General features: G+C 54.1%; 2 protein-coding genes and 1 long non-coding RNA gene across 6 annotated transcripts in view; 2 read left to right on the forward strand and 1 right to left on the reverse strand.

Annotated features, from left to right (window-relative positions):
* Window positions 1-3,214, forward strand: Hsd3b7 (hydroxy-delta-5-steroid dehydrogenase, 3 beta- and steroid delta-isomerase 7). Of its 2 annotated transcripts, none has more exons than XM_006977030.3 (7): window positions 1-152; window positions 516-687; window positions 920-1,075; window positions 1,262-1,370; window positions 1,441-1,540; window positions 1,663-1,825; window positions 2,222-3,214. In XM_006977030.3, the coding sequence occupies exons 2-7, from the start codon at window positions 522-524 to the stop codon at window positions 2,635-2,637; spliced, it is 1,110 nt and encodes a 369-aa protein (XP_006977092.1). In that variant the 5' UTR covers window positions 1-152; window positions 516-521; the 3' UTR covers window positions 2,638-3,214. The 2 variants fall into 2 exon arrangements, with proteins under 2 accessions (XP_006977092.1, XP_006977093.1); XM_006977031.4 differs by having other exon boundaries at window positions 33-152; window positions 568-687.
* On the reverse strand, window positions 1,432-21,839 carry Stx1b (syntaxin 1B). 3 transcript variants are annotated; one of them, XM_006977027.4, is made up of 10 exons: window positions 21,576-21,839; window positions 12,576-12,650; window positions 12,286-12,385; window positions 12,131-12,205; window positions 9,371-9,444; window positions 9,044-9,152; window positions 8,792-8,865; window positions 7,112-7,249; window positions 6,885-6,995; window positions 1,432-6,655 (listed from the first exon to the last, which is right to left on the reverse strand). In XM_006977027.4, exons 1-10 carry the CDS (start codon window positions 21,603-21,605, stop codon window positions 6,575-6,577), a joined length of 867 nt encoding a protein of 288 aa, XP_006977089.1. In that variant the 5' UTR covers window positions 21,606-21,839; the 3' UTR covers window positions 1,432-6,574. The 3 variants fall into 3 exon arrangements, with proteins under 3 accessions (XP_006977089.1, XP_076409282.1, XP_076409293.1); XM_076553167.1 differs by lacking the exon at window positions 21,576-21,839 and adding an exon at window positions 13,353-13,516; XM_076553178.1 differs by lacking the exon at window positions 21,576-21,839 and adding an exon at window positions 12,871-13,070.
* LOC107401230 (uncharacterized) overlaps window positions 21,642-27,979 on the forward strand; it is a 10,641-nt gene continuing 4,303 nt past the window's right edge. Inside the window, exons 1-3 of the long non-coding RNA XR_006075535.2 lie at window positions 21,642-21,728; window positions 25,872-25,971; window positions 27,120-27,231. This is a non-coding gene — a long non-coding RNA (uncharacterized LOC107401230). The remainder of the gene's footprint in view (window positions 21,729-25,871; window positions 25,972-27,119; window positions 27,232-27,979) is intronic.

Consider the following 27,979-nt stretch of genomic DNA (forward strand, 5'->3'; position numbering starts at 1 on the left):
AGGGGTGGAGGCTAGGCTGGTCTCCTTCCTGGAATGGGCCAGGAGGGAGGAGCAAGCGGAAGGAAGGAAGCCTGTGTGCAGCTAGCTGGCCCATCAGCCCAGGACACAAGCCCTCCCAGTGGCCAGTTCGGACTCCCTGGAACTAGCTACAGGTAGGCAGAGAGGATACTGAGCCCCAGGTGGCCCTTCTCTTACAGTGCCAGCCCTTACCACGTCCCTATCTACACCTTTTCTATCCAACTCTGCCTTTCCCCGTCCTTTAGTATCCGCCCCCCTGTCAGTTTTTCCAACCGTCTCAATCCCTAACCCTTTTCCACATCCAGTCCTAGTGACTCAGCAGTCAGGGTCAAGAGGGCAGGCAGCCTGGTTGCTAAAAGCACACAACTGCCACCAACAGCTGCTACCCGGCCACCTCCACCCTGTCACTGCCCCACCTGCTAGATCCCCTCTAGGAATAACACCGAGTTGGAGCAGGTGGTATCGGGCCACTCTAGAGCTAACTTCTCTCCCCACAGCTGGGCATGGCAGGGTCCGCACAGGTGCCGACACTGGTGTACCTGGTCACAGGTGGCTGCGGCTTCCTGGGGGAGCACATCGTTCGGATGCTGTTGGAGCGGGAGCCCAGGCTCCGGGAGCTGCGTGTCTTTGACCTGCACCTGAGTTCCTGGCTGGAGGAGCTGAAAACAGGTGACTGCCGCTGCAGTGGGTGGGTGGTAGCGTGGGAGGGTGCGGTGCCCCATCCCTCCCCAAACTGGGGTACCGCCACTTGTGGAAAAGATGATTCCTGGGGCTGTTCTCCAGCTCCCACAGATGGGGTGGGTGAGTCACTGGGAACACGTGGGCCCCTGGGGGCGCGCAGGCTGAACTCAGCAGCTGGCTGAGGCCGCAGCCCTGACACCGCCTCGGGCCTCTTCCCCAGGGCCTGTGCAGGTGACCGCCATCCAGGGGGATGTGACTCAGGCCCACGAGGTGGCAGCTGCCGTGGCTGGATCTCATGTGGTCATCCACACGGCTGGGCTGGTGGATGTGTTTGGGAAAGCCAGTCCAGAGACCATCCACAAAGTGAACGTGCTGGGTGAGGTGCTACCTACCTGTTCTTCCGCGGGACACCGGTCCGTCCTTAGTGTGTGGCCTGACCTTAGCATCCGGTCAAGGCTGCCCTACCCTTTCCTGACCTATGGTGGTTCTCCTTGGACGCTGGGTAGAGCAGAGAGATGCTGAGACAGGAAGACACAGCTTGCGTCTGCCCCTTCCTTCACAGGCACACAGAATGTGATTGAGGCTTGTATGCGGACTGGAACTCAGTTCCTGGTCTACACAAGCAGCATGGAGGTTGTGGGACCTAATGTCAAGGGCCACCCCTTCTACAGGTAAGCTTGGCCCCACTTGGCTCCCGAGTCCATTTCCCTCCAGCATTGAGTCTTTCTTCTCCCCCTCCAGGGGCGATGAAGACACCCCATACGAGGCGGTCCACAGGCACCCCTACCCTTGTAGCAAAGCCCTCGCTGAGCGACTGGTCCTGGAGGCCAATGGGAGGAAGGTATGCTGCCAGGATGGGGCTTGGGGGGAAGGCAGAGGCAGAGCCTGAACCCTAGGCTTCCTCGCCACCCCGTGGTGGCCAGGGCTGAGGCCTGTGCTCCAGCAGTCTCCCTTTGCCACCAGGTCAGTGGAGGGTTACCCCTGGTGACATGTGCCCTCCGACCCACGGGCATCTACGGTGAAGGTCACCAGGTCATGAGAGACTTCTACAACCAGGGCCTGCGCTTTGGGGGTCGGCTGTTTCGGGCCATCCCGGCTTCTGTGGAGCATGGTCGGGTCTATGTTGGTAAGGACAGAGCAAGGCAAAGGGAGGCCGAGGGCAGGGCAAGAGAACTGGCTGGCTTTGAAGGTGGCCGAGCCACGAGTGTCCCCCCGGCCCTGCCGGCTCAGGCAGACAGTGGCCATGTGGGCACTTCCTGCATGGGTTGCAAAAGAGAACAGACCCATGCCAGTTGGGAGGGTTGATGGAAACCTGTGTCCTGGGTGTTGCTGAGCTCTGAAGCGGTGTGAGTGACGGTTCTCCAGAGAAAGAGAAGGGCGGCGTCTCTACAGGACGGCCTGGAGGGCTGGGGGCTACAGGGGCTGGGGGGAGGCAACCCTGGCCAGCCAGTAGTGAGGATGCCCAATAGGGGGCTGGACCAAGGGCCCTCAGAGGCCCATCTCCCTCCCTCCCTACTGGCAGGCAACGTGGCTTGGATGCACGTGCTGGTGGCCCGAGAACTGGAGCAGCGGGCGGCGCTCATGGGTGGCCAGGTCTACTTCTGCTACGATAAGTCACCCTATAAGAGCTACGAGGACTTCAACATGGAGTTTCTGGGCCCCTGTGGACTTCGGCTGATAGGCACCCACCCACTTCTGCCCTACTGGCTGCTGGTGCTTCTGGCTACCCTCAACGCCCTCCTGCAGTGGCTGCTCCGCCCACTGGTGCTGTACACACCCCTGCTGAACCCCTATACTCTGGCCATGGCCAACACCACCTTCACCGTCAGCACCAACAAGGCCCAGCGCCATTTCGGCTACAAGCCTCTCTTCTCATGGGAAGAGAGCAAGGCTCGCACCATTCACTGGGTGCAGGCCTTGGAGGCTTCGGCCAGGTGATGTGGCCAGGGCCTGGAGGCCGCTGTGGTCCATACTCAAGATCCTGAGCCTTCAGAACTGGATGGAGAGAAGCGCGGCTGCTTTCTGAAGCTGGGGGCTGTGGTGCCTGACTGGACAGATGATATGGACCCTGCCACATTTTAACTATACGGATCTTGAGCCAGGGTGGTCTCCCAGCCTCCAAGTTCGAGGACCTGTCTTTGGTCCCAACTGAGGCCTGCCAGCTGGTTGGCGAAACTGAATCCTAATGGTCCACTACCCCTTCCCACTTCCGGTTTCTCAAGCTGGAAGGGGCCAAGATCCCAGAGACCTGCTGGTCTGCTTTCTCCGGGTGTCTTCAGACCTGCCTTCTGCCACATCTGGCTCTCCTTAAGAGGTTATGGGTCCATCATTTTCCTCAGTGTATTTCTTTTAGACATTTACCTTGTAATTTGCTTTAGAGAAAACTGAAGAAATCAATGATTCTCCATGTCTTGCCTCTCCACCCAAATTCAGCTCCTGTGATATTGTTAGCCTTCTGCCAAGGAGGCCACCCGTGCTGTGTCTGGCCAAGCCTGGATTAAAAAGCCTTTCCAAGTCTGTGTCTACCTGTTGCCCCACCCCCGCCCCATGTGTCCCCTCATCACGGCGCCCGCCCCGCGTGGGGACGGAAGGAAGTGAGCACACGGCAAGCCCGCTGTCGGATTAGTTACTATTTCTCCCGTCCCAGCAGGCCCAACCTGGCCCAGGATGGGGTTCGGGGACTCTGAGGACAGGACATGCAGGTCTGGGGCAGGGGTCAGAGTTTCCTGTATTTTATCCATTTGCAACTTGGTCACCAATAGAGAGAAATAAGACTGAAGGCTGACAGGAGGGTGGCCAGGCCCCAGGAGTCCTGTCCCCTCAGGGGAGGGGAGGGAGAGAGTTCTAGAAACCAATGGAGAAAAAGAGGAGGGGGCAAGGGCTCATGTCAGCAAACATGACTACATCACATGACACGCCAGCAACACAGAAACACACCAACGCACACAGCTGCACAGCGGGGCATCGGGAGAGGCGGGGGAGGGGCGAGGGGACCAACCATCTCGTTCTCCGTGAGGTGGGTAGGGCAGGGTGAGTGCATAGAACACATCATGTGTACACGCCCAAGGCATGACAAGAGCGTGATGACCCATGGGCACATGAGACGGACACACGGTGTGCTTTGTGAGAGGCGAGGAAGGGACGGTGGAAGCACTGAGTCCTGGCGTGGGCCTTGGACCACCAAGGGGCACACTCGGGCGTGTCGGCTGTAGGTGTGTGGAGGGCAGGCGGCGCACACTTATCTGAGAACATGCAAGAGACCCCAGCCCCCAGACAGTCATCCAGGACGCACATGGACAGCGGTCAGTAAGCACGTCCATCGTGGGATGTGTGGGTCTTGTAGAAAGCTGGGTTACAGCAGACTCTCAGGGGCTGCTGATCCACTTGAGGCCCAGTGCCAGTCAAAGAGGCAGAAGCAGCATGCCAGCCACAGTCCTGTCCTTGTGAACACCACGACGGGGGTGTCAGGGAGGCTCTAGAAACACCTGGGTTAAAAGGAGTCCTGGCTGGTCTGAAGGAAAAGGGGAGGATGCTGGGGCCTCCTCTGACGTCTCCAAAGAAGCCAAGGATGGGGGCAGGAGGCTCTGGGCGGACTCCTGTCCTACCAAAGAGTATTCTGGAAATGGAGAGGCAGGCTCCCTCCTCAGCACAGCTAACCTGGGGGTTACATACATGTGGACACACACACACACACACACACACACACACACACACACACACACACACACGTCAGGTGGGCGGAGCTGTCAGGGCTTGTGGAGAAGATTTCATCCGGGAAGGCATATCTGCAGGGTCTCTTCCTTTCCCGGGTCTCCCAGGCCTGTGCACTTGTGTACACACACACTTCACATGGCTACCCTGCTCCAGGGCAGGGCACACGCACCTCTGTGTGCCACGTAATGTTCACAGGACTTCTAGCACTATCCTTGTCCCATGTACCACCTGCCTGCTCCCAGAGAACCCACAGAACGTCCACACAACAGAAGGGGTTCCTCCATTCCTCACCACCAGAGAACAGTCGCTTCGCCTTGCCCTCCCTGTCAGCCAGCTGTGGTAGTGGCCACAGCTGATGTTTCAGCAGTACCTGTGTCCAAGGGACAGATTCAAGGATGGCCCTAAGTAGCCACTCAGATATGTGTGAGATCCAGTTGCCCGAGCTGCCCAAGTCTCTTGAGGAAGAGTCCAGAGCATCAGCTACGGCAGTGAGGACAGACAATAGCTTCTGGGGCGAGTTTGAGAGGCAGGAAGGGGAAATGCCACGGTTTCCCGCCTGCCTGGAGCAGCCCTTGACATCTTCCCTCCTTAGGCCCGCCACACTCCTCCCAGGGGCAGTTTATGTGCAAATGGGTGTGGCCCAGGATGGGCACCATGCTGTCCATGTGTGAGGCCCCAGCACCTGTGTGTGGCCACCTTTCTGGAACTTCCTCGGCCTCGGCATTTGTGAACACACTGGGATGTGCTAGTTGTCCAAGGCTCAGTACTGCTATCAGGCAGAACCAGAAAGGTGTGAGGGGAGAAGTATCACTTGCACACTCCTGATGGAGCAGTGTGTGTGGCTGCTGTTCTGAGGAGAGGGAGTGGGCAACTAAGTGTGAGGAAACAGACCTGGGGAGCATGTCCTTAAAGACAGTGTGTGCATGTGAGAAGAAGAAGAAGCAGAAACAGGCAGAAAGTCCCTAAGGATGCACGTGTGGGCACACACAGGTATTCCAGGTAGCTTAGAAACAGGTATCTATACCCACCCAAAACTAGTGTCTGATTCACAGCCCAAATGGCTCTGTCTGAACAGAAAACTACCAACACTACACACACACACACACACACACACACACACACACACACACACACACACACACGGGGGGGGGGGGGGGGGGAGAGGGAGGGAGGGAGGGAGGGAGGGAGGGAGGGAGGGAGGGAGGGAGGGAGGGAGTCTTGTGGGCAAGCCCTTTACATCATCTGTTAGGGAAAATACACATTCATACAAACTAAACCAAGTTGTTTATCATTTACACACAGGCTTCCACTTGCCTCCCCTGAACTCCAAGGCGCACACACACACACACACACACACACACACACACACAGGCAGGGGCAGTGAGTCCCCAGGACATGATACAACCCCTGGCAGTAACAGAGCCAGGAGATTCTGTGAGTTTGTTCTCCATTCCATGAGACGTGTGCCATGGTCTCTGGGCCTCCCTGGATCCTTTGAGGATGTGGATTATCCACACACACACCTCCCACTCCAAAGGGAGCAGACAGGAGAGAAGGTCAGTAGAGGAATTGCTTTTGCATTGGGTTTTCACACTTACAAAACTCCATGTACACACATTATATGGCCACAGATCTATGCACGCACTCGAGCGCGCGTAAGCACACACACACACACACACACAGACACACACACACCCCTTTGTACTACACATATGTCTATTCACAGAAGACAGTTCAGGGCGTGGTGGGCTGCTGTGTTATGCTCTGCCGCAGTCTGCACAGCAACCGGATAGAGAGGAAAGGTCAGACCACACACAGGACAGAGGTGGCAGCAAGAAGGGGGTCAAGGGATCTACATACATCTACACAAGTACACACACACGCTGGGGTGTCCACACGTCTTGAGCATGTGCCCGCGGCATGCATGTTGGTGTGCATGTGTGATCACGCCTGCTGCTATCTATGTGCGGCAAGGTGGAGGTGGGGACCCATGGCAAGGTGAGAGCCAGGGACTCCAGGGTCGGCAGGAGGGCGAGAGGAGCTGGAACTGCCTGGGTCTGTTTTGGGAGTGAGCTTGGAGCAGGGGAGAGTGACAGGGTGGTGGGGGGTATTGCTCCCGATGTGTGGGGAGGGACCAAGGGAAGAGGAGGGTAGGGGGGGCCTACAAGCCCAGTGTCCCCCCAATGGACGACGCCAAGACCACCCCCAGCACCACACAGCAAATGATGATCATGATTTTCTTCTGCAGGTGGAAAGATGAGTGCGGGAAGAGGGAGAGAGGGAGAGAGAGAGAGACAGACAGACAGACAGACAGATGAAGGAAGAGTTGGGATGTGGGACATGAGGAAAGAGAGGGGAGAGAAAGAGAAACAGGAAGAGGTCAGAGCCAGAGATAAGGCCTCTCACCCATTTCATAACTGCCACACCCCACCCACTGATCTACCCCGCCAGCAGGCCCTCCACTGGCTTACCCTCCTCGCCTTGCTCTGATATTTCACAGCTTTCTTGGTGTCGGACACGGCTCGTTCCACATAGTCCACGGAATGTTCCACGTTGTATTCGATGCGGTCAATCATCTCGCCCTGCAGACAGAGGGAATGTGAAGAGGGGAGAGGGAGGGTCGGGTTGGAAAAGGCAACCTCGGGGCTGGGGGTGGGGGCGGGGGGTGGGGGGTGTCCCGGACTGGTGCAGCCTGTACCTGGCTCTCCACCAGCATGGCCATGTCCACAAACATGTCGTGCAGCTCTCGGATGCTGGTCTCCAGTTTGATGATCTCGTTGTGCCTTGTCTCAATCTCATTTAGTGCCTGCTTTGTCATCTGTGAGTCCATCTTGATCTGGGGGGCAGGAGGAAGAGAGGGCTGTGACCACCATTTGCCCAGGTCACGGTTTCAACCTCACAGTTAAGGGGCTGGGTTCAAATTCCTGGGCAAATTATTTATCCTCTCCTGGACCTTGTTAGCACCACCTAGAAAATATGGATCATAAGCTGGGTGTGGTGGCGCACACCTTTGATCCCAGCACTTGGGAGGCAGGGGCAGGCGGATCTCTGTGAGTTCGAGGCCAGCCTGGTCTACAGAGAGTTCCAGGACAGCCAGGACTGTAACACAGAGAAACCCTGTCTGGAAAAAAAAAGAAAGGAAAGAAAGGAAGGAAGGAAGGAAAGAAATAAGAAAGAGAAAAGAAGAAAGGAAGAAAAGAAAGGAAGAGAGGTATGAATCATAATAGTGCCTATCTCAAAAGGCTGTTGTAAACTGAGTGAGTTCTATAAAGGTGGTTTCCATGACACAGTGGAATGCCAGGGGGCAGAGGTCAACTTTTTTTTTTCTTTTTTTGAGGCAGGTCTCTCTCCATATAGTCCTGGCTGTCTTGCAAGCTATGAAGACCAGACTGGCCTTGAACTCACAGAGATCCTCCTGTTTCTGACTGCCAAGCGCTGCCTCCCATGTGCCACTATGCCTGGCCAGAGGTCAACTCTTGCCCTCTAAAGTAAGACCTCTTGGAGTCACCCACCAGGCACCTCTCCAGTCTCACACAGAAAGAGAACTGTATCGGGGGAGGAGGAGGAGGACTGTCTAACTGGCCCACAACCTGTCCGCCCAGGATTAACGCAACAAAACCCAACTGTTCAAATACCACTTGACTGCAAACTGCCAGACAGTTACGGTGAATACTTTATACCTGGTCTACACCCATTTCCCAAAGTCATCTGGCCACAGAGGCAGAAATGGAAACAGGACTGGGCAGGCCAAAGCACAGGTCCACAGGAGAAAGAGAACCTGGGTTTGGGGAAATCCCATCCACTCACATATAAACAGAACAGGGTCGTGTGGAAAACGTAAGCCAAACCAAAAGAAAAGCCTTCAAACATGAATCACAGAGAATGCATGCTTCAGGAGGGGAGTAGGCTGTAGATTCCTGTGGGTCTGGGGACAGAAGTATGCCGTCAGTCATCACACTGCAGAGCTCTGACTCAGAAATTAGACTGTGGAGTCAAGTTCTTCCCAAAGTATTTCACTTCTGGCTCAATTTCCCTCATCTGTGAAATGGGCTACTTCTGAGATCATGGGGAAGATGAAATGAAGCCAGACATAGTGGTTCGCCCATGTAATTCCAGCTGAGGCTGGAGGATTGGGAGTTTGAAACAAGCCTGGGCCACACAGCATGATCCCGTCTCAAAAAACAAACAGAAAACCCTGCAAGTGTAGAAATGCCTGGCACAGCACTATTGACCGTTTTTAAGGAGGTGCCTTCCTGCCCTGCACCCATGGAATCTCCCAGCTCTTGTTCCAAGTTGTCCATTGTCTGGGATTCCAGGGTGGACGTGGTGGAGAGGCAAACGTTTTCCCGACAGAACCTGACCCGACCCAGGGGCTCACATCGTCAGTGAAGATGGCCAGCTTCCCGCTTTCCAACATGTCTTCCAGCTCTTCGTTGGTGGTAGTCCTGCCAGCTGTGGAGAGACAGGACTTCCTGCTCAGGAAGCGGGCCTGGGGTGGTGGGATGAAGGGAGCAGGAACCCAGGACCCACCCTTCCACCGGGCTCAGGCCAGGTGCTGGCTCCAGGGAGGAAGCCCCTGGAGGGGGCCTGTCCAGTGCTGGGAGTTTGGGAAGGGGAGGGGCACACGCACTGATCTCCAGCTGCCGCTGGATGCGGTCCTTGCAGCGGTCCCGGTACTTGGACTGGGTTGCATTATACTCGGTCATTACCTCCACGAACTTCCGCGAGAGTGTGGAGTGCTAGAGAATTGGGAAAAGGCACAGCAGGGGGTCAGGGCCACAAGGCTGAGAAGGCTGCAGCACCAGCTTCCCACGAATTCAAAACCGGATCCCCCATCCTTAGCCCGCAGGCAACAAACAGGTACCGCGGCGGAGCTCTGCGCTCTGCCACAACCCCGCCCAAAGCCCCCGACAGAGACCACTCCTGCCGGGGCTGGTCCTCCGCACCCTGAGCCTACCTGGGTCTTGCGGATGCGCAAGTCTGCGGAGGAACGATTCAGCCCTTCTTCCTGCTCAATGCTCTGCTCAATCGCTGCGGAAAAAGAAGGCACAGTGACAGGCTGGAGACCAGGGGACGTGGCGGGGGACCGGGATCTGGGGGTGGGAAGAGGTGGGTTCCAGGCTTGGGGGAAGAGACACCATGCACCACGAAAGGGACTGTGGTGAGGTCTAGTTTCGCAGGCTGCCAAGTACTCGGGCAGGGATCTGAGGGGGTTTCCTAAGGCAGGTAGGGCGGGAGACGGAGCCAAAAGGTCACCAGACAAGTGTGTTCTGATGGAAAGATTTTGCCTTGGGAAGAGCCCAAGCCCAGGAGGGAATGAATATAGCCAGTCCACTAGAGGGGACACCCCGCCCCCAAAGCAGCCTCCAGTTCCTCTCATCTCTGAACAAGAAGCAAAACCCACCAACCGAACCCCGCTACCTTCTGACTTTTCAGCGGCCATTCTTTCCATGAGAATTCTATAGCTCACAGATGGGTGTTCTAACAGAAAACTTAGCTGCCCTGCTTGTTCTGGGAGTTCCCACTTCTTTTTAATTTTATTTTTTGGTTTTTCGAGACAGGGTTTCTCTGTACAGCTCTGGCTGCCTGGATCTCGCTCTGTAGCCCAGGCTGGCCTCGAACTCACAGAGACCCGCCTGGCTCTGCCTCCCGAGTGCTGGGATTAAAGGCGTTCGCCACCATGCCTGGCTGAGTTCCCACTTCTAAAGGATGATACTGCTTTTGGACCATGTATTCCTGACTCTGTCACTCAGATTTCTAAGAACTAGCAGTGACAGCTTCTTCAAGTGAGATCAGAAAATGCAGCAGGGATGAATCACCGAGGCTGCTTAGACTTGGGGCCTCGGGGCCAGTCCTCAGAGTGCCACCTCTCTGACGGTAGTGGGGGAGGAAGGCAGCTAGGCGGCCCCTCCAGGCTTCCTGCAAGCAAAGGTGGGCACAGAGTCTGAGCGCTATCCCTGGCTGCACCAGTTCACAGAAGACACCAGACACACGCGATTAGGGATCCAGGGACCTGCTGGACCTGCTGGGCCTTCTGGGCCGCATCATGAGACCTGGGGCTAGGGCCAGGGCTGGACAGAGGGGTCTTTTACAACTCCGGGAACTCAGTGGTATGGGTTGATATTTCACCCTAGAAACTGGGGTTCAAGTTCCTGAGACTACTCGTCAAGGTCACCCTGATGCCACCAATTGGAAAAAGATGGGAAAGATGTTTTGTTTGTTTGTTTGTTTCCTGGTCAGTTTCTTAATGACCTTCACTTTTCCTGTCTTCTGTCTGGACCTATTCCTGAACCCCTGACCACAAGATTTTCCTCATGGTCTTCTAGAAAGTGTTCTAGATCAGGACACAATGGGTCTGAAGAAACCACTGAGTCCTGGACCTGTGACCCTCCGGCTCATCTCAGCCTACCAAGTGCTAAAATTATAGGGGCACACCATTATGCCTCCTGCAACCCGACTTTTATGGTGTTTGTTTTGAAAATGTCACCTTATAACTCTGGCTATGTAGACCAGGCTGGCCTCAAACTCGTAGAGATCTACCTGCCTCTGCCTCCCTAGTGCTGAGCCAAAAGGTGTGGGCCACCATGTCTGGCAGCTTTGATGTTTTATATTTGAGATTCTTGTTAAGACTTCATCTGGAAAAAAAAATATTTTGCTGTCAAAAATAGAAGAAAAAAATTTTTTATAAAGAAAAAAATTTTTTCTAATTGCTTCAGTTTCCCCTACTATAGTGATGAACAAACCGAGGACAGGAACTGTCCACAGTGAGTCAACACTGGAGGCTGGACTCCTCATGTAGATTGTGTGACCATGACCCCAGAGCGCACTCCCTGAGTACAAAGACCTTGTCCTTACAGGTCAGCATCAAAGGCTCACGCATGGCTTCCTCTTGAGTCCAAAAGGACATGAAGCTTGTTCCCTCATCCCCCCAGGTAAGGTCAGAGGTTTGGGGGACAGGCTGTCTAAAGCCTAGCAACGGCCTCCATGCTGCAGAGCCTCGGGAACTGTCCGATGCTGCTGAATTACCATGGCACGCAAGTGGCCGCTCCTTAATACTGCGACTCCCCTGGCACCAGCAGACAAGGAGGTTCCCAGCCCACAGGGCTGTGAGGGAAGGTGATTATTACCAGCACCCAAGTCCTTAAATTAGAGTGAATCCATGAGCATTTGGCAAGGCCCGCCTGCAAGCCTGCCAGCCCCTGATGTCAGCCACACAGTCCAATCTGTCCTGAGCCGAGGATACAGAAGCATTTGCTGAGCCACCCTACTGGGTGCTCAGTGTCGTGTTCAGAGCCTGTTCAGGACAAATGAGGACTGAACAAGATTTAAAGCTCTCGGAGGAGTATGTTTCTTTCATTTCCTCCTCCCTTCCTTCCTGGATTTTTTGAAACAGGGTCTTGCTATCTAGCCCACATTTACCAGGAATGTCCCCTTTCCTGTGCGGCGTCCTGAGTGCCGGGATTCTAGGTCGTCACCACCGTGACTGACTGGAAGTCTGTATTTCTCTGATAGCTCTCAGGTGCAGTTCAGGCGGAAACCCGACCCAGCTCACTTCCCTGTCCCGAGTCTCCAAAGAATGTGGGCAAAAGTGGGCTTGTGCATTTCTCACTGACCAGGAATCTGGGCCCAGAAGCCTGTGAGCACCGCTCCCAGAGGCCTGCTTGGTCCAGCGCAGGGCACAGATCTTTCCCGGCAGCTGCAGAATTGCATTCCTCACCTTTCAACTTGGACCGGACCTTGTTTGCCGTCTTTTTGATGTCTGCCGTGAGGTCCTCCAGCTCCTGTTTAGTCTCTGGGGGGGAGGGCAGAGAGGGAGGTGAGGAGCTGGAGGGGGCCCCAACCCAAGCCCCCCCCCCCTGAAGCGGTACTCACTCTCATCCGGGTTGGGGGCAGCCAGGATGGCACTGTGCTGTTTCTTCACCTGTTCCACATCCTCGGACAGTTTCTCGATGCAGCCTCGGATCTCTTCCACCTGGGACAGGACATCAGTGACCCCTCACCCCGGGTGGTGGGCCAGGTGAGGGAATCAGGACAACTAGCCAGTGCTCCACGAAATGGGCCAAACCCAGAAGGCCAGGGAGTGTGCAGGAAAGAGGGGGTGCACAGGGCAAAGGAAGTTGTTGGGAAGGGGCATTCTGGGCCAGGGCTATTGGAGGCTTTACCTGTTCAAAGAACTCATCCATAAAGTGGTCCCGATCCACATGGACCACCTCCTCTTCATCATCACTGTCTTTTGCCTGGGGAACAAAACAAGGCCAGGTCCGTGAGCAATCCCTATCCTGTCCTCGAGGTTGACTCTCCTGCTCCCTGGTCCTCCACCTGCCCCACAAACATGGATGGTCGCAGTTCTAGGCTCAGACACTGGGGAAGGGTCCTAGTCCGGAGGGACGGCAAGGACACAAACATCAGAGCCAGGGCTGGGTGTCTTGAAGAACAATGCCTTAGATGCCCAGGTACCTTAAAGGGAGTCAGCTAAAGGCCCCCTCTGAGGTAGGAACAGCCTCGTGCATGCAGAGTCTCCCCGGAAAGAAACCTGTTGCTACTGACTGTTGGAGATGGACAAACTTCAATATTTCAACAACCAACTAAGTGCCATCCTTGCGATGGTTGTCTCTGGTCTCCAAGGAGGAGTCCAGAACGGTTTCCCAGGCTGCGAACCTTCCTGCCACCCCCTGGCAGTGCCTGCCCGGGTCTCCCTTTTCCCTGCCCCGACCTGACCATTCATTCCCTTACAGAAGGTCACGCCACTGCCAAGCTGCCCGTGGCTGATGCCAAGTTGAGCAAGCACAGCCAGGCCCAATAAGGGCCGGCCGAGCCATGTCGGCCGCACACTCTGACCTGCTTCCTCCCACACCTTCCTCCTCCTCCTCCCATTGCTCTCTGCTATTGGAGACCCTTCTTCCCCCACCCCACCCCCACCCCCCACGCTCTTCACTCACTTTCTTCCAGTCCCTTCCAACCCTACACCCACCAACTCTCTCTGACTCGGATTTCCCAGTTGCAACCCGCAGCTGCTCAGCCCTCCACCCTCGGGGCTCAGAGACACAAAGGGATTTACCCACCCACACTGCCATCTCCAGGCAGACCAGTGACACAGACAGAAGCGCTGACACCCAGGCACACAGAAATAGGCCCCCGACACCCACATGGAGCCACACTGCCGTGTTGACATTCACTGCACACAGACCCAGGCAGAGAGAGCTGCATTGCCGACACACAGACACACAGACCTGCAGCCACGTCCCCAGGACATGGAGGAGGGTGCTGCTGACTCAAGGCAACCTCAACAGCCCCAGGACTGCATTTTCACTCACTTGGGCACAGAAGGGCTCCCCTGGGATCCCCACTCATCTCTGCTCGGGGCAGAACTCTCGGGGCAAAGTTGAACACAGCCACCGCCAGACATTAAGTCTGGAGCTCTAATCAGCCCCAGTGGAAAGTTAAAGGGGTCAGCCTGAATCCCAGGCAGGTTGAGCCAGAGTTCAGACAGAAGGTAGCCAAGAGAGCCTGCATGAGATCCAGACAGAAGCCAAACAGCAGCTGCCTGGAAGTGGAGCCACTGGGACCTGAAGCCGAGAGCTGCCCGGTCTCTAGCAGAGCACAGACGACAGGCTAAGGAACCACACTTGGCTCAGAAGTATCTGTGCAGGCTGAACCTGCACACAGCCAGATGGGCCGAAGTTACAACCAAGACGCCGAGATCACTTGGGATCCGTGGAGCCCAGGCAGCTTTGGGACGGGCACACGCCAGAGGAGACCTCCTGCTGCAGGCCAGAAAGTCACCTGATTCTGCCCAGGTCTTGCTCAAACCAAACTTGACAGTCTCAAAGACCCTGCTAGGACTCCCGGCTTCTCCAGCCTCAACCTGCCCCAGGACTGCCCCCGGCAGATGCTGGCCCTGCAAGCCTGAGGAGTAGGGCTCATCTTTAGGATGCACTCGTTTCTCACGGTGCCTTCCAGGTTCTCAGTCTCCAGGGCCACGGCTTCCTGCAGACCCTCCCATCCTTCTCCCGCCCACCCTGGACCAGCTTCATGCAGGTCCGGAGAACCTTTGCTGGTCTAGGTACCTAGGAACTTCCCTCTTCTCTGGCTCTTTCCCTTCCCATGCCAACTTGAGGAAGTTCTTCCTAAAGTCTGATTTCACTTTCTCCTGCTGTTTTCAAAGCCTCTTTCCTTAGAGTATCCAAGCTACCTATTTGCTTGCCCTTGAGAAGGGAAAAAAGGTAGAAGGGCATAAGTACGATTTGGTTTGGCTAACATAAAGAGAGCTAAAATTCCTCAGTGTGTACAAACACGTTCACATTCATAAACTCTTTTGATCCTCACCACCACAGCCTAGTGGGAAAAGCTAATGCTGTTCCCATTTCACAGATGAAGGATCGCAGAGCCAGGGTGGGCAAAGGACAGTGATCTGCCCAAGGCAGAGTAGGACCAGGGCCTAGGTCTGCTTCCCACAAGGCTCTGGTTGCAATTGGCGCCCTAAGCACTCTTTGCCATGGGTTCTTTCCCCTCCCAGGCCAGCTCAAGCCTCTTCGACCGGACAGCCCAGCCACAGTGCCGTCTGCCAGTGCCTCCCGAAGGCATCTTACATGATTCTCCTTATCTCTTCTGATCTTCTTCAAAACTCTGTAAGGAGGGGCTGGAGCCATGGCTCAGCTGTTAAAAGTGTGTCTTGAGCCGGGCGGTCCCAGCACTCGGGAGGCAGAGGCAGAGGCAGGTGGACCTCTGTGAGTTCGAGGCCAGCCTGGTCTACCAAGTGAGTTCCAGGAAAGGCGCAAAGCTACACAGAGAAACCCTGTCTCGAAAAACCAAAAAAAAAAAAGTGTGTATTGATCTTGCGGAGGACACAAGTTCGGTCCTTAGCACCCATGTTGGGTAGCTCACAACCACCTGTATGTAACTCCACTCCAGGGGATCTGATGCCCTCTTCTGGTCTCTGCAGGCTCCTGCACACCACACACACACACACACACACACACACACACAGAGTTAAAAATAAAATCTTTTTTAGAGCCAGGTGTGGCGATGCACACCTTAGTACTTGGGAGGCAGAGGCAGGTGGATCTCTGTGAGTTCGAGGCCAGCCTGGGCTACAGAGTGAGTTCCAGGAAAGGTTCCAAAGCCACACAGAGCAACCCTGTCTCAAAAACAACAACAAAAATAAAATAAAATCTATTTTAAAATTTTAAAAACAAAATAAAAACAGGGTCTGGGGCTGGAGAGATGGCTCAGAGGTTAGGAGCACTGGCTGCTCTTCCAGAGGTCCTGAGTTCAATTCCCAGCACCCACATGGTGGCTCACAACCATCTATAATGAGATCTGGGTGCCCTCTTCTGGGGCGTAGGAATATATGCAGACAGAACATTGTATACATAATAAACAAGTAAATCTTAAAAAAAAAAAAAACAGGCTCTGGAGAGATGGCCTAGTGGTGAGGAGCACAGGCTGCCCCTCCACGGGATCCGGCCTCCATCCCAGTACCCACTCGGCAGCTCACAACCCTCTGGAGCACCAACCCCAGGGTGTCCAGACATCCTTTTCTGGCCTCTGGGGGCACCAGGCATGCCTGCAGTGAAGATGCAGACAAAACCCTCATACATGGTGAATAAATAAGTAACTCTGTGAGGAGCCAGGTATGGCGGTAAATACTTATAATCCCAGCATGGAAAGCCGAGGCAGGAGGACTGCCATGAGTTTGAAGCAACTGAGTTCCAGCTCAGCCTGAGCTACAGAATGAGATCCTAGAGAACAGACATATACCTAGCATGCTCATACTTTAATGACAGTAGAGGCAGAGCGAGGTGAATCTCTGTGGGTTCGAGGCCAGGCTGGTCTACAGTCAGTTCCAAGCCAGACAGGACTACACAGTAAGACTGTCTAAAACACACAAACATATAAACAAACTCTGTAATGACCACTGAGACAAACATTGAAACAGTTTTCCAAAGTTCTGGGTGCTTGTCTGTATATTCTGCACATGCTCATCCATTTAATTCATTATAGATCTCTCTTGTCTCTGTCTCTGTCTCTGTCTCTCTCTCTCTCTCTCTCTCTCTCTCGTGTGTGTGTGTGTGTGTGTGTGTGTGTGTGTGTAGAGGGTTGGGTGGGGATGGAACCCCAGGGCCTCATGCAAGCTAGGCAACACTCTGTTACTGAGTGACCATGCCAGCTCTTGGTTTTCTGAGAGAGTCTTACTATACTCAGGGTAGCCTTTAACTTGGAATCCTCCTGCCTCTACTTCCTGAGTGCTGGGATTATAAACCGCATGGCCACCAGACTTATTCATTTAATTCTTACAAGAGCCTCCTGAGACAGATATTATCACACACCCCTTTCATAAGTGGGAAAACTTCAGGCAGAGAGAGGCCAATGAATCTCCTGCTGAACTGGCGCGCGGGCTTCTGCCTCCCCGGCCTCATACCTTCAAATGGCAGTCTCCTCCCACAGCGGCCGCAGGAAGCAGGGAAAGGCAGGGAAAGGCCTAATGCCGCATGCAGGGAGTGTCTGGTGAGGGTGAACTGGGAGCCTCTGTGCCTCCCGTGTGGCAGATGAGGAGACAGCTCAGACAGGATGCTCTCTTGCCTGAGACTTCGCAGCAGACGAGGCCAGAGGTGAAGCTTGAAACGGGGACCCGCCAAGTCTCAAGGCTTTTCCCATCCATCCCGCTAGTCCTACCTGGCCACAGAGAGAGCTATGGTGCTCTCTCTCTTCCCCTCTATTTCTCTGTCCCTTCACCCACTTCTTTCCAGGGTCTCACTATGTGGCCCAGAGTAGCCTTCAACTTGCAGCGACCCTCCTGCTTCATCCTCTCAAGTGTTGGGATCCCAGGTGTGAGCCCATGACCAGCATGCGGTTCCTCACATTTAATCTCAGCCACTCCACGAAGTAGATGTCCTTATTCCTATCTGACAGGTAAAGAAACTGAGGCACAGACAGATTACATAACCTGCCCGAGGGTGGTCAGCCAATGAGGTGTGGGTGGGTGGCAGGGCACTGTCCGTCACTGTCCACCAACTGCTGACCACCTGGGAGGATCGGGGGGTTAATAAGAGCTCCTGTCATCTCAGAAGCTTCCCTGGCTGTGTGGGGCATTCAGTTCAACCCCCTAGCTTCCATCTGGCTCCTTAAAGCCAAGTTGTCCACATCAGCAACAAGAGGGTTCTGGTGCGTGTGTTCGCATGGATGTGATGTTGGAGACTGACCTGAGGGTGTCAGATACACACATTCTCACACACACTACCATACACTGCCCACCAGGCTCCTGACCCCTGACGGTTCTGCCCATCTGCCTCCTTAGCTTGGGTCTCCCCTCCCCATCTCCCATGGTCCAGCCTGGCTCCTCACTCCTTGCCCTCTGTTAGTCCACACAGACCACCTGCTCCCTTCCTGATCTTCTTCCCGCCTCCCCAAGTCACTCATTCATCTGACAAATATGTATGATTGGCACTAGGGGTGACCAAGCCTGGGTAGGAAGGGCTTGGCTCCGGGAGCTGAAGCTGTGTGTGTGTGGGGGGGGGTTAAACAGTGAAACATGGGTAAGAGAGTGCCTGAGCCTGAGAGTCGCAGAGGGAGATAAACGGTGCGTGCGTGCGTGTGTGTGTGTGTGTGTGTGTGTGTGCGCGCGCGCGCGCGCGCGCGTGTTAGAAACATGCAGCATGTTGGCACTTTATTCAGGTGGCCAGGGAGGGTCTTTCTGAGGAGGTGACTTTTGAGTGGAGTCCGATCACGCTGCAATGTGGGGGAAGTTAGGCAACGGGAACAATATCCTTGGGCAGAAGAAACAAAGAACTCAAGGCAGAGAAAAGCCCAGTGCCCTGGAGGGGATGATCCGCTTGCTCACTCTAGTCTCTGCCTGCTCCTGCCAGCCAGGAGGCCATCCTGCAGGCTTCCTGGCCTCCCCTCCCCCCTTCCTCCCCGACCTCCCACCCCAACTGGCACATGTCCTGTTTCCCTCCCTCAACCCTCTGATCGCTCGCTCTGTGTCTTGGTTGCCTTTCTTCTTGGACCCGAGACACCTACTCAACTGAGGCGTCCCCACGGCGAGGTTCCAAGTCCAGCCCAATAGCGCCTAGCTCCCAACCAAAAGTCTGGGCAACCTGAGACAGAAAGCCCTGGTTCAACACCAGCTCTGCCAGCTGTGGCACCTCTGGCAAGTCTGTCTTTTTTCCTGTAGCCCTTGAGTAATTCCAAAATCAATTAGGTGTCATCCAAGTGGGCTTCCGTGATGCTCCAGAGAGAGTCAGAAGTCACCGGGGACTAGCTAGCAACCACACAGCACCCTGTCTCAGGCACCCTGTATGAACCAACTTTGAATTCTCCAAGTAATCCTGTGCAACCAGCTAGTACCATTACACTCAAATTACACGTGAGGAAACTGAGGCTGGAATGTAACTCTGTAACAGAGTACCCGCCTGGTGTATTCAAAACCCTCAGTTCATGCCAGCACCACACACAGAGACATACACACACAGAGACATATACACACACACACAGATACATACATACATACATACAGAGATGCACACACACAGATACACCCACACACAGAGTCATACACACAGATACACACACAGACATTCATACAGATAGAGATGCACACACACACACAGATATACACACACACAGTCACACACACAGATATACACGGACACATATACATAGACGCCGATGCACACAGACACACAGACACATACACTTAGACACAGATGTGCACACACACACATAGACACCCAGATACACACATAGACACATATACACACACAGAGAGAGACATATACACAGATACATATACAGACACATACACACACAGATGCACAGACACACACACACACACACACACACACACACACACACACACACACGCCAGGTTAAGTAATTTGCCCAAGGTCACCCATGAAGTAACTGAGTTAGGACATAAGCCCAGACAGACAACCTGACTCCTGTGTCTGGGCCCTCAACCTCTGGAGGATAAACATATCTGAAAACTCCTCGGGAAGACTACAGAGCCCTGGCAAGGCAACCAGGCCGGGCAGCTCGCATTCCTGAGGCCCCTTCACCATGTCCTCCGGCCTGCTGAGTCTCTCCTGCTTCCCCACGGCTTGGCTTTCAACTCTGGCACAGACTCTCACACTCCAGACATCTGGAGCTCCTACCTACCCCACCCCGCCCGCACCCACCCAAACCTCCCTAAGCTGTGACTAACAGCAAAGCCCTCAGTGTTCACCCAGCCCCCTCAGCCTCAGCCCTCCACATCATTTGCCTCCTGCCCCAGCCACCTGGCTCCCCCCCCAGCCCCACCCCCACCCCCCAGCTCCCAACAGCTCTGGCCACAGGTTTCCTCACCTCCGGGCAGGGAGCCCTGACTCACAGGAGTACTCCTCACTCTTGTCTCCCTCTCCCTGAGATTCTACCACAGTTCCACCCCCACTTTATCACATTTCTCTAGGTTTGGGAATCATGGAATGTTCTTGGCTGCTGGGGATCTGAGTTCGAATTCTGTTTTCTCCCTTGCTTAGCTGTGGGGCCTGGGGAAGCCCTTTAAACCCTCTGGGCTTTCGTTTTCCCAAATATTAGACAAGGCAGACTGTCTACCTTACCGGGAAGTTGGTTGGGATTTAATGGGATTGCCATGACAACCCCGCTCTGCCAACGGCACCTGGAGGGGAGCTGGGATGCCGGGGCTGCTGGTCTGGGTTTGAATCCTGCCTTTTTCGAGCTATGTAACTTTGGCCAAGTTCCTCTGTGGCCTTTCCTGTGAGATGAGATCATGCTAACACCGGCCTCACAGGACTGTCAGTAACCAGAGGTGATTTCCCATAGAGCACGCAGGGTTGAGTTGCCATTGCTACTATCCTTCTCCTCACGCAGTAAATAATCCTTCCTATCTGCCCCCACACTTCCACCTGCCTCCACAGGCAGTCCCTTGCTTCTGTGTCCCTCCCCTGTAGCTCCTGTGACCCGGGGTCCCCAACTCCAAGTCCAGCCTTTCGAACAACACAGCTCTTTGTCTCTGCTCTCAGCCTGTGTTTCAAAGGTGCAGCCCCAGGTCAGCCGGGCAGCCTGGAGGCCCCTGAGCCATTTGACCTGCCCGACACAGACACTGGCGTGATGACCTTGGGGCAGTCCCTTCCCGCTCCTGCACCTCAGTCTCCTCATCTGTCAGATGGAATAACAGCCTCTCGGAATTCCGGCATAACCCACTCTATCGGGACCGAGGGCCCCGTGGCCACCACCACACGGCAGACTGCTCCCTCAACCTCCTTGGACCCGTGTCATTCTCCGAACGGTCTCAGCGCCCTCCCTGCCCCGAAACAGTCTCATCAGGCCATGGCGGTCCCTCCAAAGAACAGCCTCCCCTGCAGCCTCCTGACCCGTCCTCCCCCAGCCCTGCGGGCCAGCCTCCTGGAGCCTGGGCCCCGGCCGCCAGCAGCCTGCCCCTGGCTGCTCTCATGCCCCAGTTCCCCCAAGCACTGTGTGGTCTATGTCATACAACCCAGTTCGGTGACCTGGTGGGTGGATCTTCCTCTCCTCTCCCACCCTTGGGGTCACCTCAGCTGAGGCTCTGGCCCAGGGGAACTCAGTTCTCCCCCACACTCCCCCCTGTAAGCAGTGCCCTCTCCCCACGGAGCAACACACCAGTGCGCTTGCGTGCACACACACACACACACACACACACACACACACACACACACACACACACACTTCATTCACTGCTAGGTGCTAGCATCTAGTCCCAACCTGTGTCCTCCATAGCATCCCAAATCTGGGTCCTACCGGGCCCGGCCTGACCAGTAACCACCTCCATCCGTCCGATTTGACAAACCTGCTCCAGGGATGATGGTGCCCCCCATTCCTCTCTTGACATTCACTCTCTCCCATCCCCAGGTTAGATCCCAGGGCCCCCCCTGGGCATACGGGCTGCCCAGGCCCCTGAGACCTCTCCTGCCCCCTTGTGTCTTAATGGCCTTCAACTCCATCCAGCCACTGTCCTCCAATTGCAGGTTCACTGGAGATATCAGGTGCCCGGAGATGTTAGGGTTCCCGGCTTCCAACCTCTAGTCTTATCATTTGCCCCCCATGTCCCAGAATCTCCCCCACTCCATCCCCACGCGCTCCCCAAATACAGGGTCCCGCCTCCCCACCTCTCCCACCCCCTGGCTCACACTCCGCAGCTCCTGAGTCCGATCCTTCATCCTGCGACGGGCTCCTCCTCCCCTTCTTCGTCCTCCCGCCTCCGCTGCTTCTCTCTGCCTCCTGCCTCTGTGCTGGAGGCCGGGGTCTGGGGGCACCGGACTGGACCTCCGAGGGATGTGGGGGTAAGGTGCGCGGCGGCGGGGGGCGGGGGGGGGCGGGGAGCTGAGGCCAGGCAGAGACAGGGGCCTGGGCTCTGCCTGGGCTGCGGTGGCGATGCGGCTGCGGCACAGGGTTGGATGGAGGGATGCGGGAGCCGAGGCGCGGGGGAGGGGGGCGGAGGGAGGTGAGGAGGAAGGGAGGGAGGGGGAACAGGAGGGGGCGGGGAGCAGGGGGCATGCGCAGCGCCCCGGGCTGGGGGCGCCTGGGGGTTGTAGTCCAGGGAGGGGCACCCACGGGAGGGGCACAGGGGAGGCCCAGAAGTGTGGGGGGCGGGGGCAGAGCCCAAGAAGCAGGGAGAGATGCAGAGGCAGGGACAGGGATGCTGGGTGAACGGCGGTTGGGGTGGACCAGCAGAAAGGAGGTCTAAGGCAGTGAATTAAGGGAATAACCTGGGAGGTACCGGGAGAGTGTATGCACGGGTGTCTCTGTGAGCCTACACAGGACCACTTTTATCCTGTCCCTTCGACTCTGCAGGAGGCTCTTTGGACTAGAAATAACAAACCTGACCCTGAGTGTGGCTGTTGCTTACTGAGAAGGACATGGGGCTTGTTCTGTACATCCTTCGTCACCCTACCTGGGAGTGCCCTGGCGCTGGTGGGTTTCAGCTTGCCCACCCACAAGAACAGGGTGGTCACTACCTGCTGAAACCTTCTGGGCTGGCATTTTAGGTAGCTCTGATAAAAATGGCCCTTATCCTGGCCTAGGATGAATCTCTCGGTGGTATGTGCTTGCCTAGCATGCCGCCAAGGCCCTGGGTTCCACCCCCCAACACCAGGTGGTGGGGGGCGGGGGTGGAGAAGGAAGGAAGATCTCTGCTGAGTCTTGAAATCTTGAATCTGGTGCCTCAGAAGGTCCACCCTTCTCTCTTCCTCTCTCCATCTCATCACTTAAGAACACATCAATTCTTCCTTTGCTCTGCGGTGTGGGCTTTGGACTCCCAGTGGGGTGGGCTTTGACCTTGTTTTTGCCAAATACCCAGTAACTACCCTGAGACACCATTTGTCTGTGTCCTAGCCGGACCTAACATCCATGACCTTCAACACCTCCTAAACCCAGTGGCCTTCCTGTGAAAACTCTCCCCTCCTTGTGTCCTTGCCTGCCTCCTGTCCCATCACCTCAACCTCCCGGGTCTGTCTCCCACCTCCTTCCAGGCTCCTCCTCTGTCCTGTGACCCTTGGTCAAGGTTCCTGGGTGCTAGCCTAGGGTCTCATCTTCCTTTTGAATCCTTTGACTTCATCTACACATGTGTATGCAGGTGTGCTCACCTGTACATGTGCACACATGCAGGTCAGAGGTCAGTGGTGGGTGGCTCCTGACTCTCCGCCTTACTTTTCGCTTTTGAGACAAGATCATGCACTGGTCCCGCAGCTTACCATTTTAGCTATAATGATTGACCAAGAGTCCCTGGAGCCTCGGTGTTTCTGTGGCCCCGGGGTACAGATGTGTGCTGCTGTGCACAGCTTTTATGTGGATGCTGGGTATCTGAACCCAGGGACACATCATGTGCCGAGTCCAGGTTCTCATCTTGCTCTCCCACACCTTTCAGTACCTTCATGTCTGTAGCATCCACCTGTACCTGAGAACTAGATCCTTCTCAGAGGAAGGCCCTTCTGTAGCCTGAGGCCAGAAGCACAGAGCCATGGAGTCGGAGATGGCAGGCTCACCTGTGGAGAGCAGGGCAGCACTGTGGTGAGGGGACCCCACAGGGTCAGCCTTGGCTGCGAGACGTGCTTCTTCCCGTTTCCATCAAAGGTGGCATCTCTGTCCACCCAGCTACTCAACGGAGGCAGACTCCGTCCCTGACTCCCCACCACAGCGCTGCTGCCATGGGTATCCATCATGTCCCACGTGCTACATGGCAACTCATCAACCTCCTAACCACGCCTGCTCTCCCAAGTGTACAGGTCAGCAAACCCGGGCTCCAAAGGATTAAGCAGTGTGTCCGGTGTTACAGGTAGAGCCCTCCTTGGCAGCTTCTCCCTCCCTCCGAATGCTGGAGATGGGAGCTGGCTTGTCACATGCTCTACACTCAGCCCTGGTTGGCCACATCCTCAACTTCCTCCCATCCTCACTACCTCAGCTCAGCCTGGGCTCGAAGTACCTTCCTCCCACCTGGACCACCAGGGACGCTTCCTCGACGACCCTCCCTCTTGAAGGCCCTTTCTTTATATGCCTCTTCCTCCCTGGGTTCTGGGATGATTGTCTCCAAGCTGTCTGGGTGTGCTGATGATTGTACCACCGCCTCCCACACTAGCACTCAGGAAGCAGAGACAGGAAGATGCCAGGTTGAAAGCCAGCCTGGTTATATAGTGGGACTTTGATTCAAAAGGACAAATGGGCTGTCAAGACAGTTTAGCAGTTCAGAGCGCTGGGTGTTCCTACACAGGACAAGCTTCAGAGCTCCACGCTTCAGCACCCCCACTGACAGCTGCCTGTATCTCCTGTCCCAGTGGATACGATGCCCTCTTCTGGCCTCCATGGGCACTGCACCCAGGTGGGCATTTACACACACACACAGGCAAAACACTCACCCTTAAATACAAATCTTTAAGAGCTGGAAAGATGGATCAACAGTTAAAAGCACTTGCTGCTCTTGCTGAGGACCCAGTTTCAGTGCCCAGCATGCATGTGGCACTCACAACCATCTGTGACTCTAGTCCCAGACGGGTTGATGCCCTCTTCTGGCCTCCTTAGACACCAAGTACACATGTGGTACATGTACATACATGCATAGATAAAAAATAAAAATAAGTCTCTAAAACAAACCATTTGGTTACCTCAACATCACCTCCTTTTCCCATCACCTCCCTTCCTGCCAAGAAATCATAGCCTCCACACATCCTTGAGTCTCTTGTTGTGTGTGCCATGGTACTGAGTCCTTTTTCTGACAGTCACACTTTCATCCTATGTCTTTTTTGTTTGTTTGTTTTGTTTTGTTTTTTGGTTTTTGTTTTTTTTCCCTCTGTGTAGCTTTGGAGCCTGTTCTGGAACTCACTTTGTAGACCAGGCTAACCTAGAATTCACAGAGATCCTCCTGCCTCTGCCTTCTGAGTCCTGGGATTAAAGGCATGCGCCACCACCGCCCAGCTCATCCTATGTCTTAACTAGGGTTTTGTTGCTGTGAAGAGACACCATGACCATAGCAATTCTTTTTTTAAAAACAATTTATTTATCTTTATTTTATGTGCATTGGTGTATGTATGTATGTCTGTGTGAGGGTGTCAGATCTTAGAGTTACAGACAGTTGTTAGCTGCCATGTGGGTGCTGGGAATTGAACCCGGATCCTCTGGTAGAGCAGTTGGTGCTCTTAGCCACTGAGCCATCACTCCAGCCCGACCATAGCAATTCTTATAAAGGAAAATGCTTAACTGAGGCTGGCTTACAGTTCAGAGGTTTAGTTCATTAGCATCATGGCGGGAAACATGATAGCATGCAGGCAGGCAGACGTGGTGCTGGAGAAGGAGCTGAGAGTTCTATATCTTGATCAACAGGCAGCAGACGGCCCCACCAGTGACACACTTCCTCCAACAAGGTCACACCTACTCTAACAAGGCCACACCTCCAAATAGTGCCACTCCCTATGGACCAGGTATTCAACAAATGCGGCTGTGGGGGCCACTCCTGTTCAAACCACCACATCCTGTGAGGCCAGATTCCAGCCGGCCACCAGCATAGCACAGGCCCAACTGCTGTCTCCATTTTCCCAGGAACTGACACAGGCCAAGTACAGAGTAGATGCTCACCGGAAGTCTGAATAAGAGGCATGCTGACTCACATCTTTGCCCAGGCAGAAAGACAAAGAAAATAAGCCCAACGAAGTTGGTACATTTTGTCTATTGTGTTCATTGCTAATTTCCCCGTGGTTTTGTGGATCCTTGAACATAGTGAGTACACAGTGTTTGTTAAGGCGATGAATGAGTGAATGGACACTGGCACACACACGGGATATGAGGACAGGAGTAACTTCTGTCATTATCCAGGAATTTATTTATTTAACCTGGAACCTTGGGTGTGATGAACAAGTACTTCAGCATTGGGCTACATTTGAAGTCCTTATTTTTTTTAAAGATTTATTTATTATATATACTGTCTGTCTGTATACTAGAAGAGGGTACCAGATTTCATTACAGATGGTTGAGAGCCACCATGTGGTTGCTAGGACTTGAACTCAGGACCTCTGGAAGAACAGCCAGTGCTCTTAACCGGTAAGCCATCTCTCCAGCCCTGAAGTCCTTATTTTAAAAGATTATTATTATTATTATTATTATTTATTATTTATTATTTGAGTCGGGCTCTCATTATGTAGCCTTGACTGGCCTGGAACTTGTTATGTAGACTAGCCTCAATCTTACAAATATCTACTTGTCCAAAAGCATGCGCCATCATACCTGGCCAAGATTTATTTATTTATTTATTTATTTATTTATTTATTTATTTAGGTTTTTCCAGACAGGGTTTCTCTGTGTAGCTTTGCACCTTTCCTAGAACTCACTCTGTAGCCCAGGCTGGCCTCGAACTCACATAGATCCGCCTGCCTCTGCCTCCGCCTCCCGAGTGCTGGGATTAAAGGCGCTATTATTATTTTTAATATGTGTGTATATGCGTGTGTATCTGTCTGTTCATGCACGTGAATGCAGTTGCCTATAGAGACCAGAGGAATTGGATCCTGCAGTTACAGGCAGTTGTAAGCTGCCCGACGTGGGTGCTGGGAACCAAACTCAGAGCCTCTGCAAGTGTAGCATGCTCTCCTAACTGCTAAACTGTCTCTCTAGTCCCTCTTTTTAAATTTTTAAAATAGTATCTATTTTACATATGTTTCAGTCACATGTATGTGTGTGCACCATGTGTGTGGCTGGTGCCCACGGAGGTCAGCAGACAGCATCAGATCCCTTGCAACTGGAGTTACATACAGATGGTTGTAGCCACCATGTGGGTGCTGGAAACTGAACCTGGGTCCTCTGCAAGAGCAGCCAGTGCTCTTACCTGCTGAGCATCTCTCCAACCCCTCCTTTTAATTTTTTTATTTGGAGATAGAGAACTGCTAATTTGCTGAGGCTGACTCTGAACTTTCTATCCTTCTGCTGTAGCCTCCCAAGTTGCTGTATTTAAAGGTGTGTGCCAGAGCCAGCAAGGGGGCCCAGGTAGAGACAGTCGCTGCCATCTCAGATCTCCCTGGAACCCATGGTGGAGGGAGAGAGTCCACTATTGCAGGTGGTCCTCTGTCCTCCACTCGTCCTATGGTACACACACACTCATACGTACAACAGTGAATCCCTTAGAGGTGTCTGCCCCATGCGTGGATTGTTCCTTGACCTTCTGTTGCTTTTTGTGTCATTTGCTTGTGGTGCTCAAGATTGATCCATGCCCCTGAATAGGCGAGGCAAACGCTGTATCGTCTCGCTAGATCTTTATGACTTCCATTCAACACATCCAGGATCACTTGAAATCTACCGAATAACTATGAGGTGAGTCTGCATCATGCATCAGTTTCTTTTGCAGTCTCTCTACCTGGGTGACCGTACCAGACAGCCCCTGCTCAGAAATGTCCCTGACCCCCGGTGCTCACATGGTGCCGTTTCTTAAACACGCTGACTCCTGTCTCAAGCCATTCATTCCCACATGCCTTTCATCAAGCTCCTGCCTCCTGGTGGTCCCTTCTCTATCATAGCCTTCACAGCTTAGCTTCTCCAGTTTTTCTTAACTCCTATGGAGTTCGAGGGAAAGCCTATTAGATTGTCTAGTCTCTTTTCTAGAACTTCTGATTCCACAGATGTGGCCTGGGACTAAGGAACCTGAGTTCTTAGCAGTTACCTCTGAGGACTTCTTTGCAATTGAGTTTGAGAATTGTTGGATATTGGGTTAGCCAGGTTATGTTACAAAAAACCAAAACAAACAAAGAGCCCTCTAACCTTGAGTGATGTAAGACTATAGAGATGTAGGTTGGGTGTGGTGGAGCATGCCTTTAATTCCAGCACTCTGAGTTTGGCGCTAGCCTGGTCTACAGAGTTCCAAGGACAGTCAAGGCCACACAGAGAAACCCATCTTGGAGACAAACAGACTGTGAGATTTGGTTACTTTCTAGAGATTCTCTTCTCTCTCTTTTCTTTTTTTTTCTGTGGGGGTGGGTTTCAAGACAGGGTTTCTCTGTGTAGCCTTGGCTGTCCTGGAACTCTCTTTGTGGACCACGCTGGCCTCGAACTCACAGGGATCCAC

This window comes from Peromyscus maniculatus, chromosome 1 (assembly GCF_049852395.1).
Source record: "Peromyscus maniculatus bairdii isolate BWxNUB_F1_BW_parent chromosome 1, HU_Pman_BW_mat_3.1, whole genome shotgun sequence".
NCBI classification, from domain to species: Eukaryota; Metazoa; Chordata; class Mammalia; order Rodentia; family Cricetidae; genus Peromyscus; species Peromyscus maniculatus.

Bases quoted from the DNA above. Each gene is read 5' to 3' on its own strand.
- Hsd3b7 (XM_006977030.3), top strand. From the start codon at position 522: ATGGCAGGGTCCGCACAGGTGCCGACACTGGTGTACCTGGTCACAGGT. The intron at 1,541-1,662 runs GTATGCTGCCAG...CTTTGCCACCAG, and splicing joins TGGAGGCCAATGGGAGGAAG to GTCAGTGGAGGGTTACCCCT. The intron at 1,826-2,221 runs GTAAGGACAGAG...CCCTACTGGCAG, and splicing joins GCATGGTCGGGTCTATGTTG to GCAACGTGGCTTGGATGCAC.
- Stx1b (XM_076553167.1), bottom strand. From the start codon at position 13,487: ATGGCAGTGTGGGTGGGTAAATCCCTTTGTGTCTCTGAGCCCCGAGGG. The intron at 9,445-12,130 runs GTGAGGAATGCA...CTTTTTCCGCAG, and splicing joins GGTCCGGTCCAAGTTGAAAG to CGATTGAGCAGAGCATTGAG. The intron at 6,656-6,884 runs GTAAGCCAGTGG...TTCCACCTGCAG, and splicing joins ATCAGAGCAAGGCGAGGAGG to AAGAAAATCATGATCATCAT.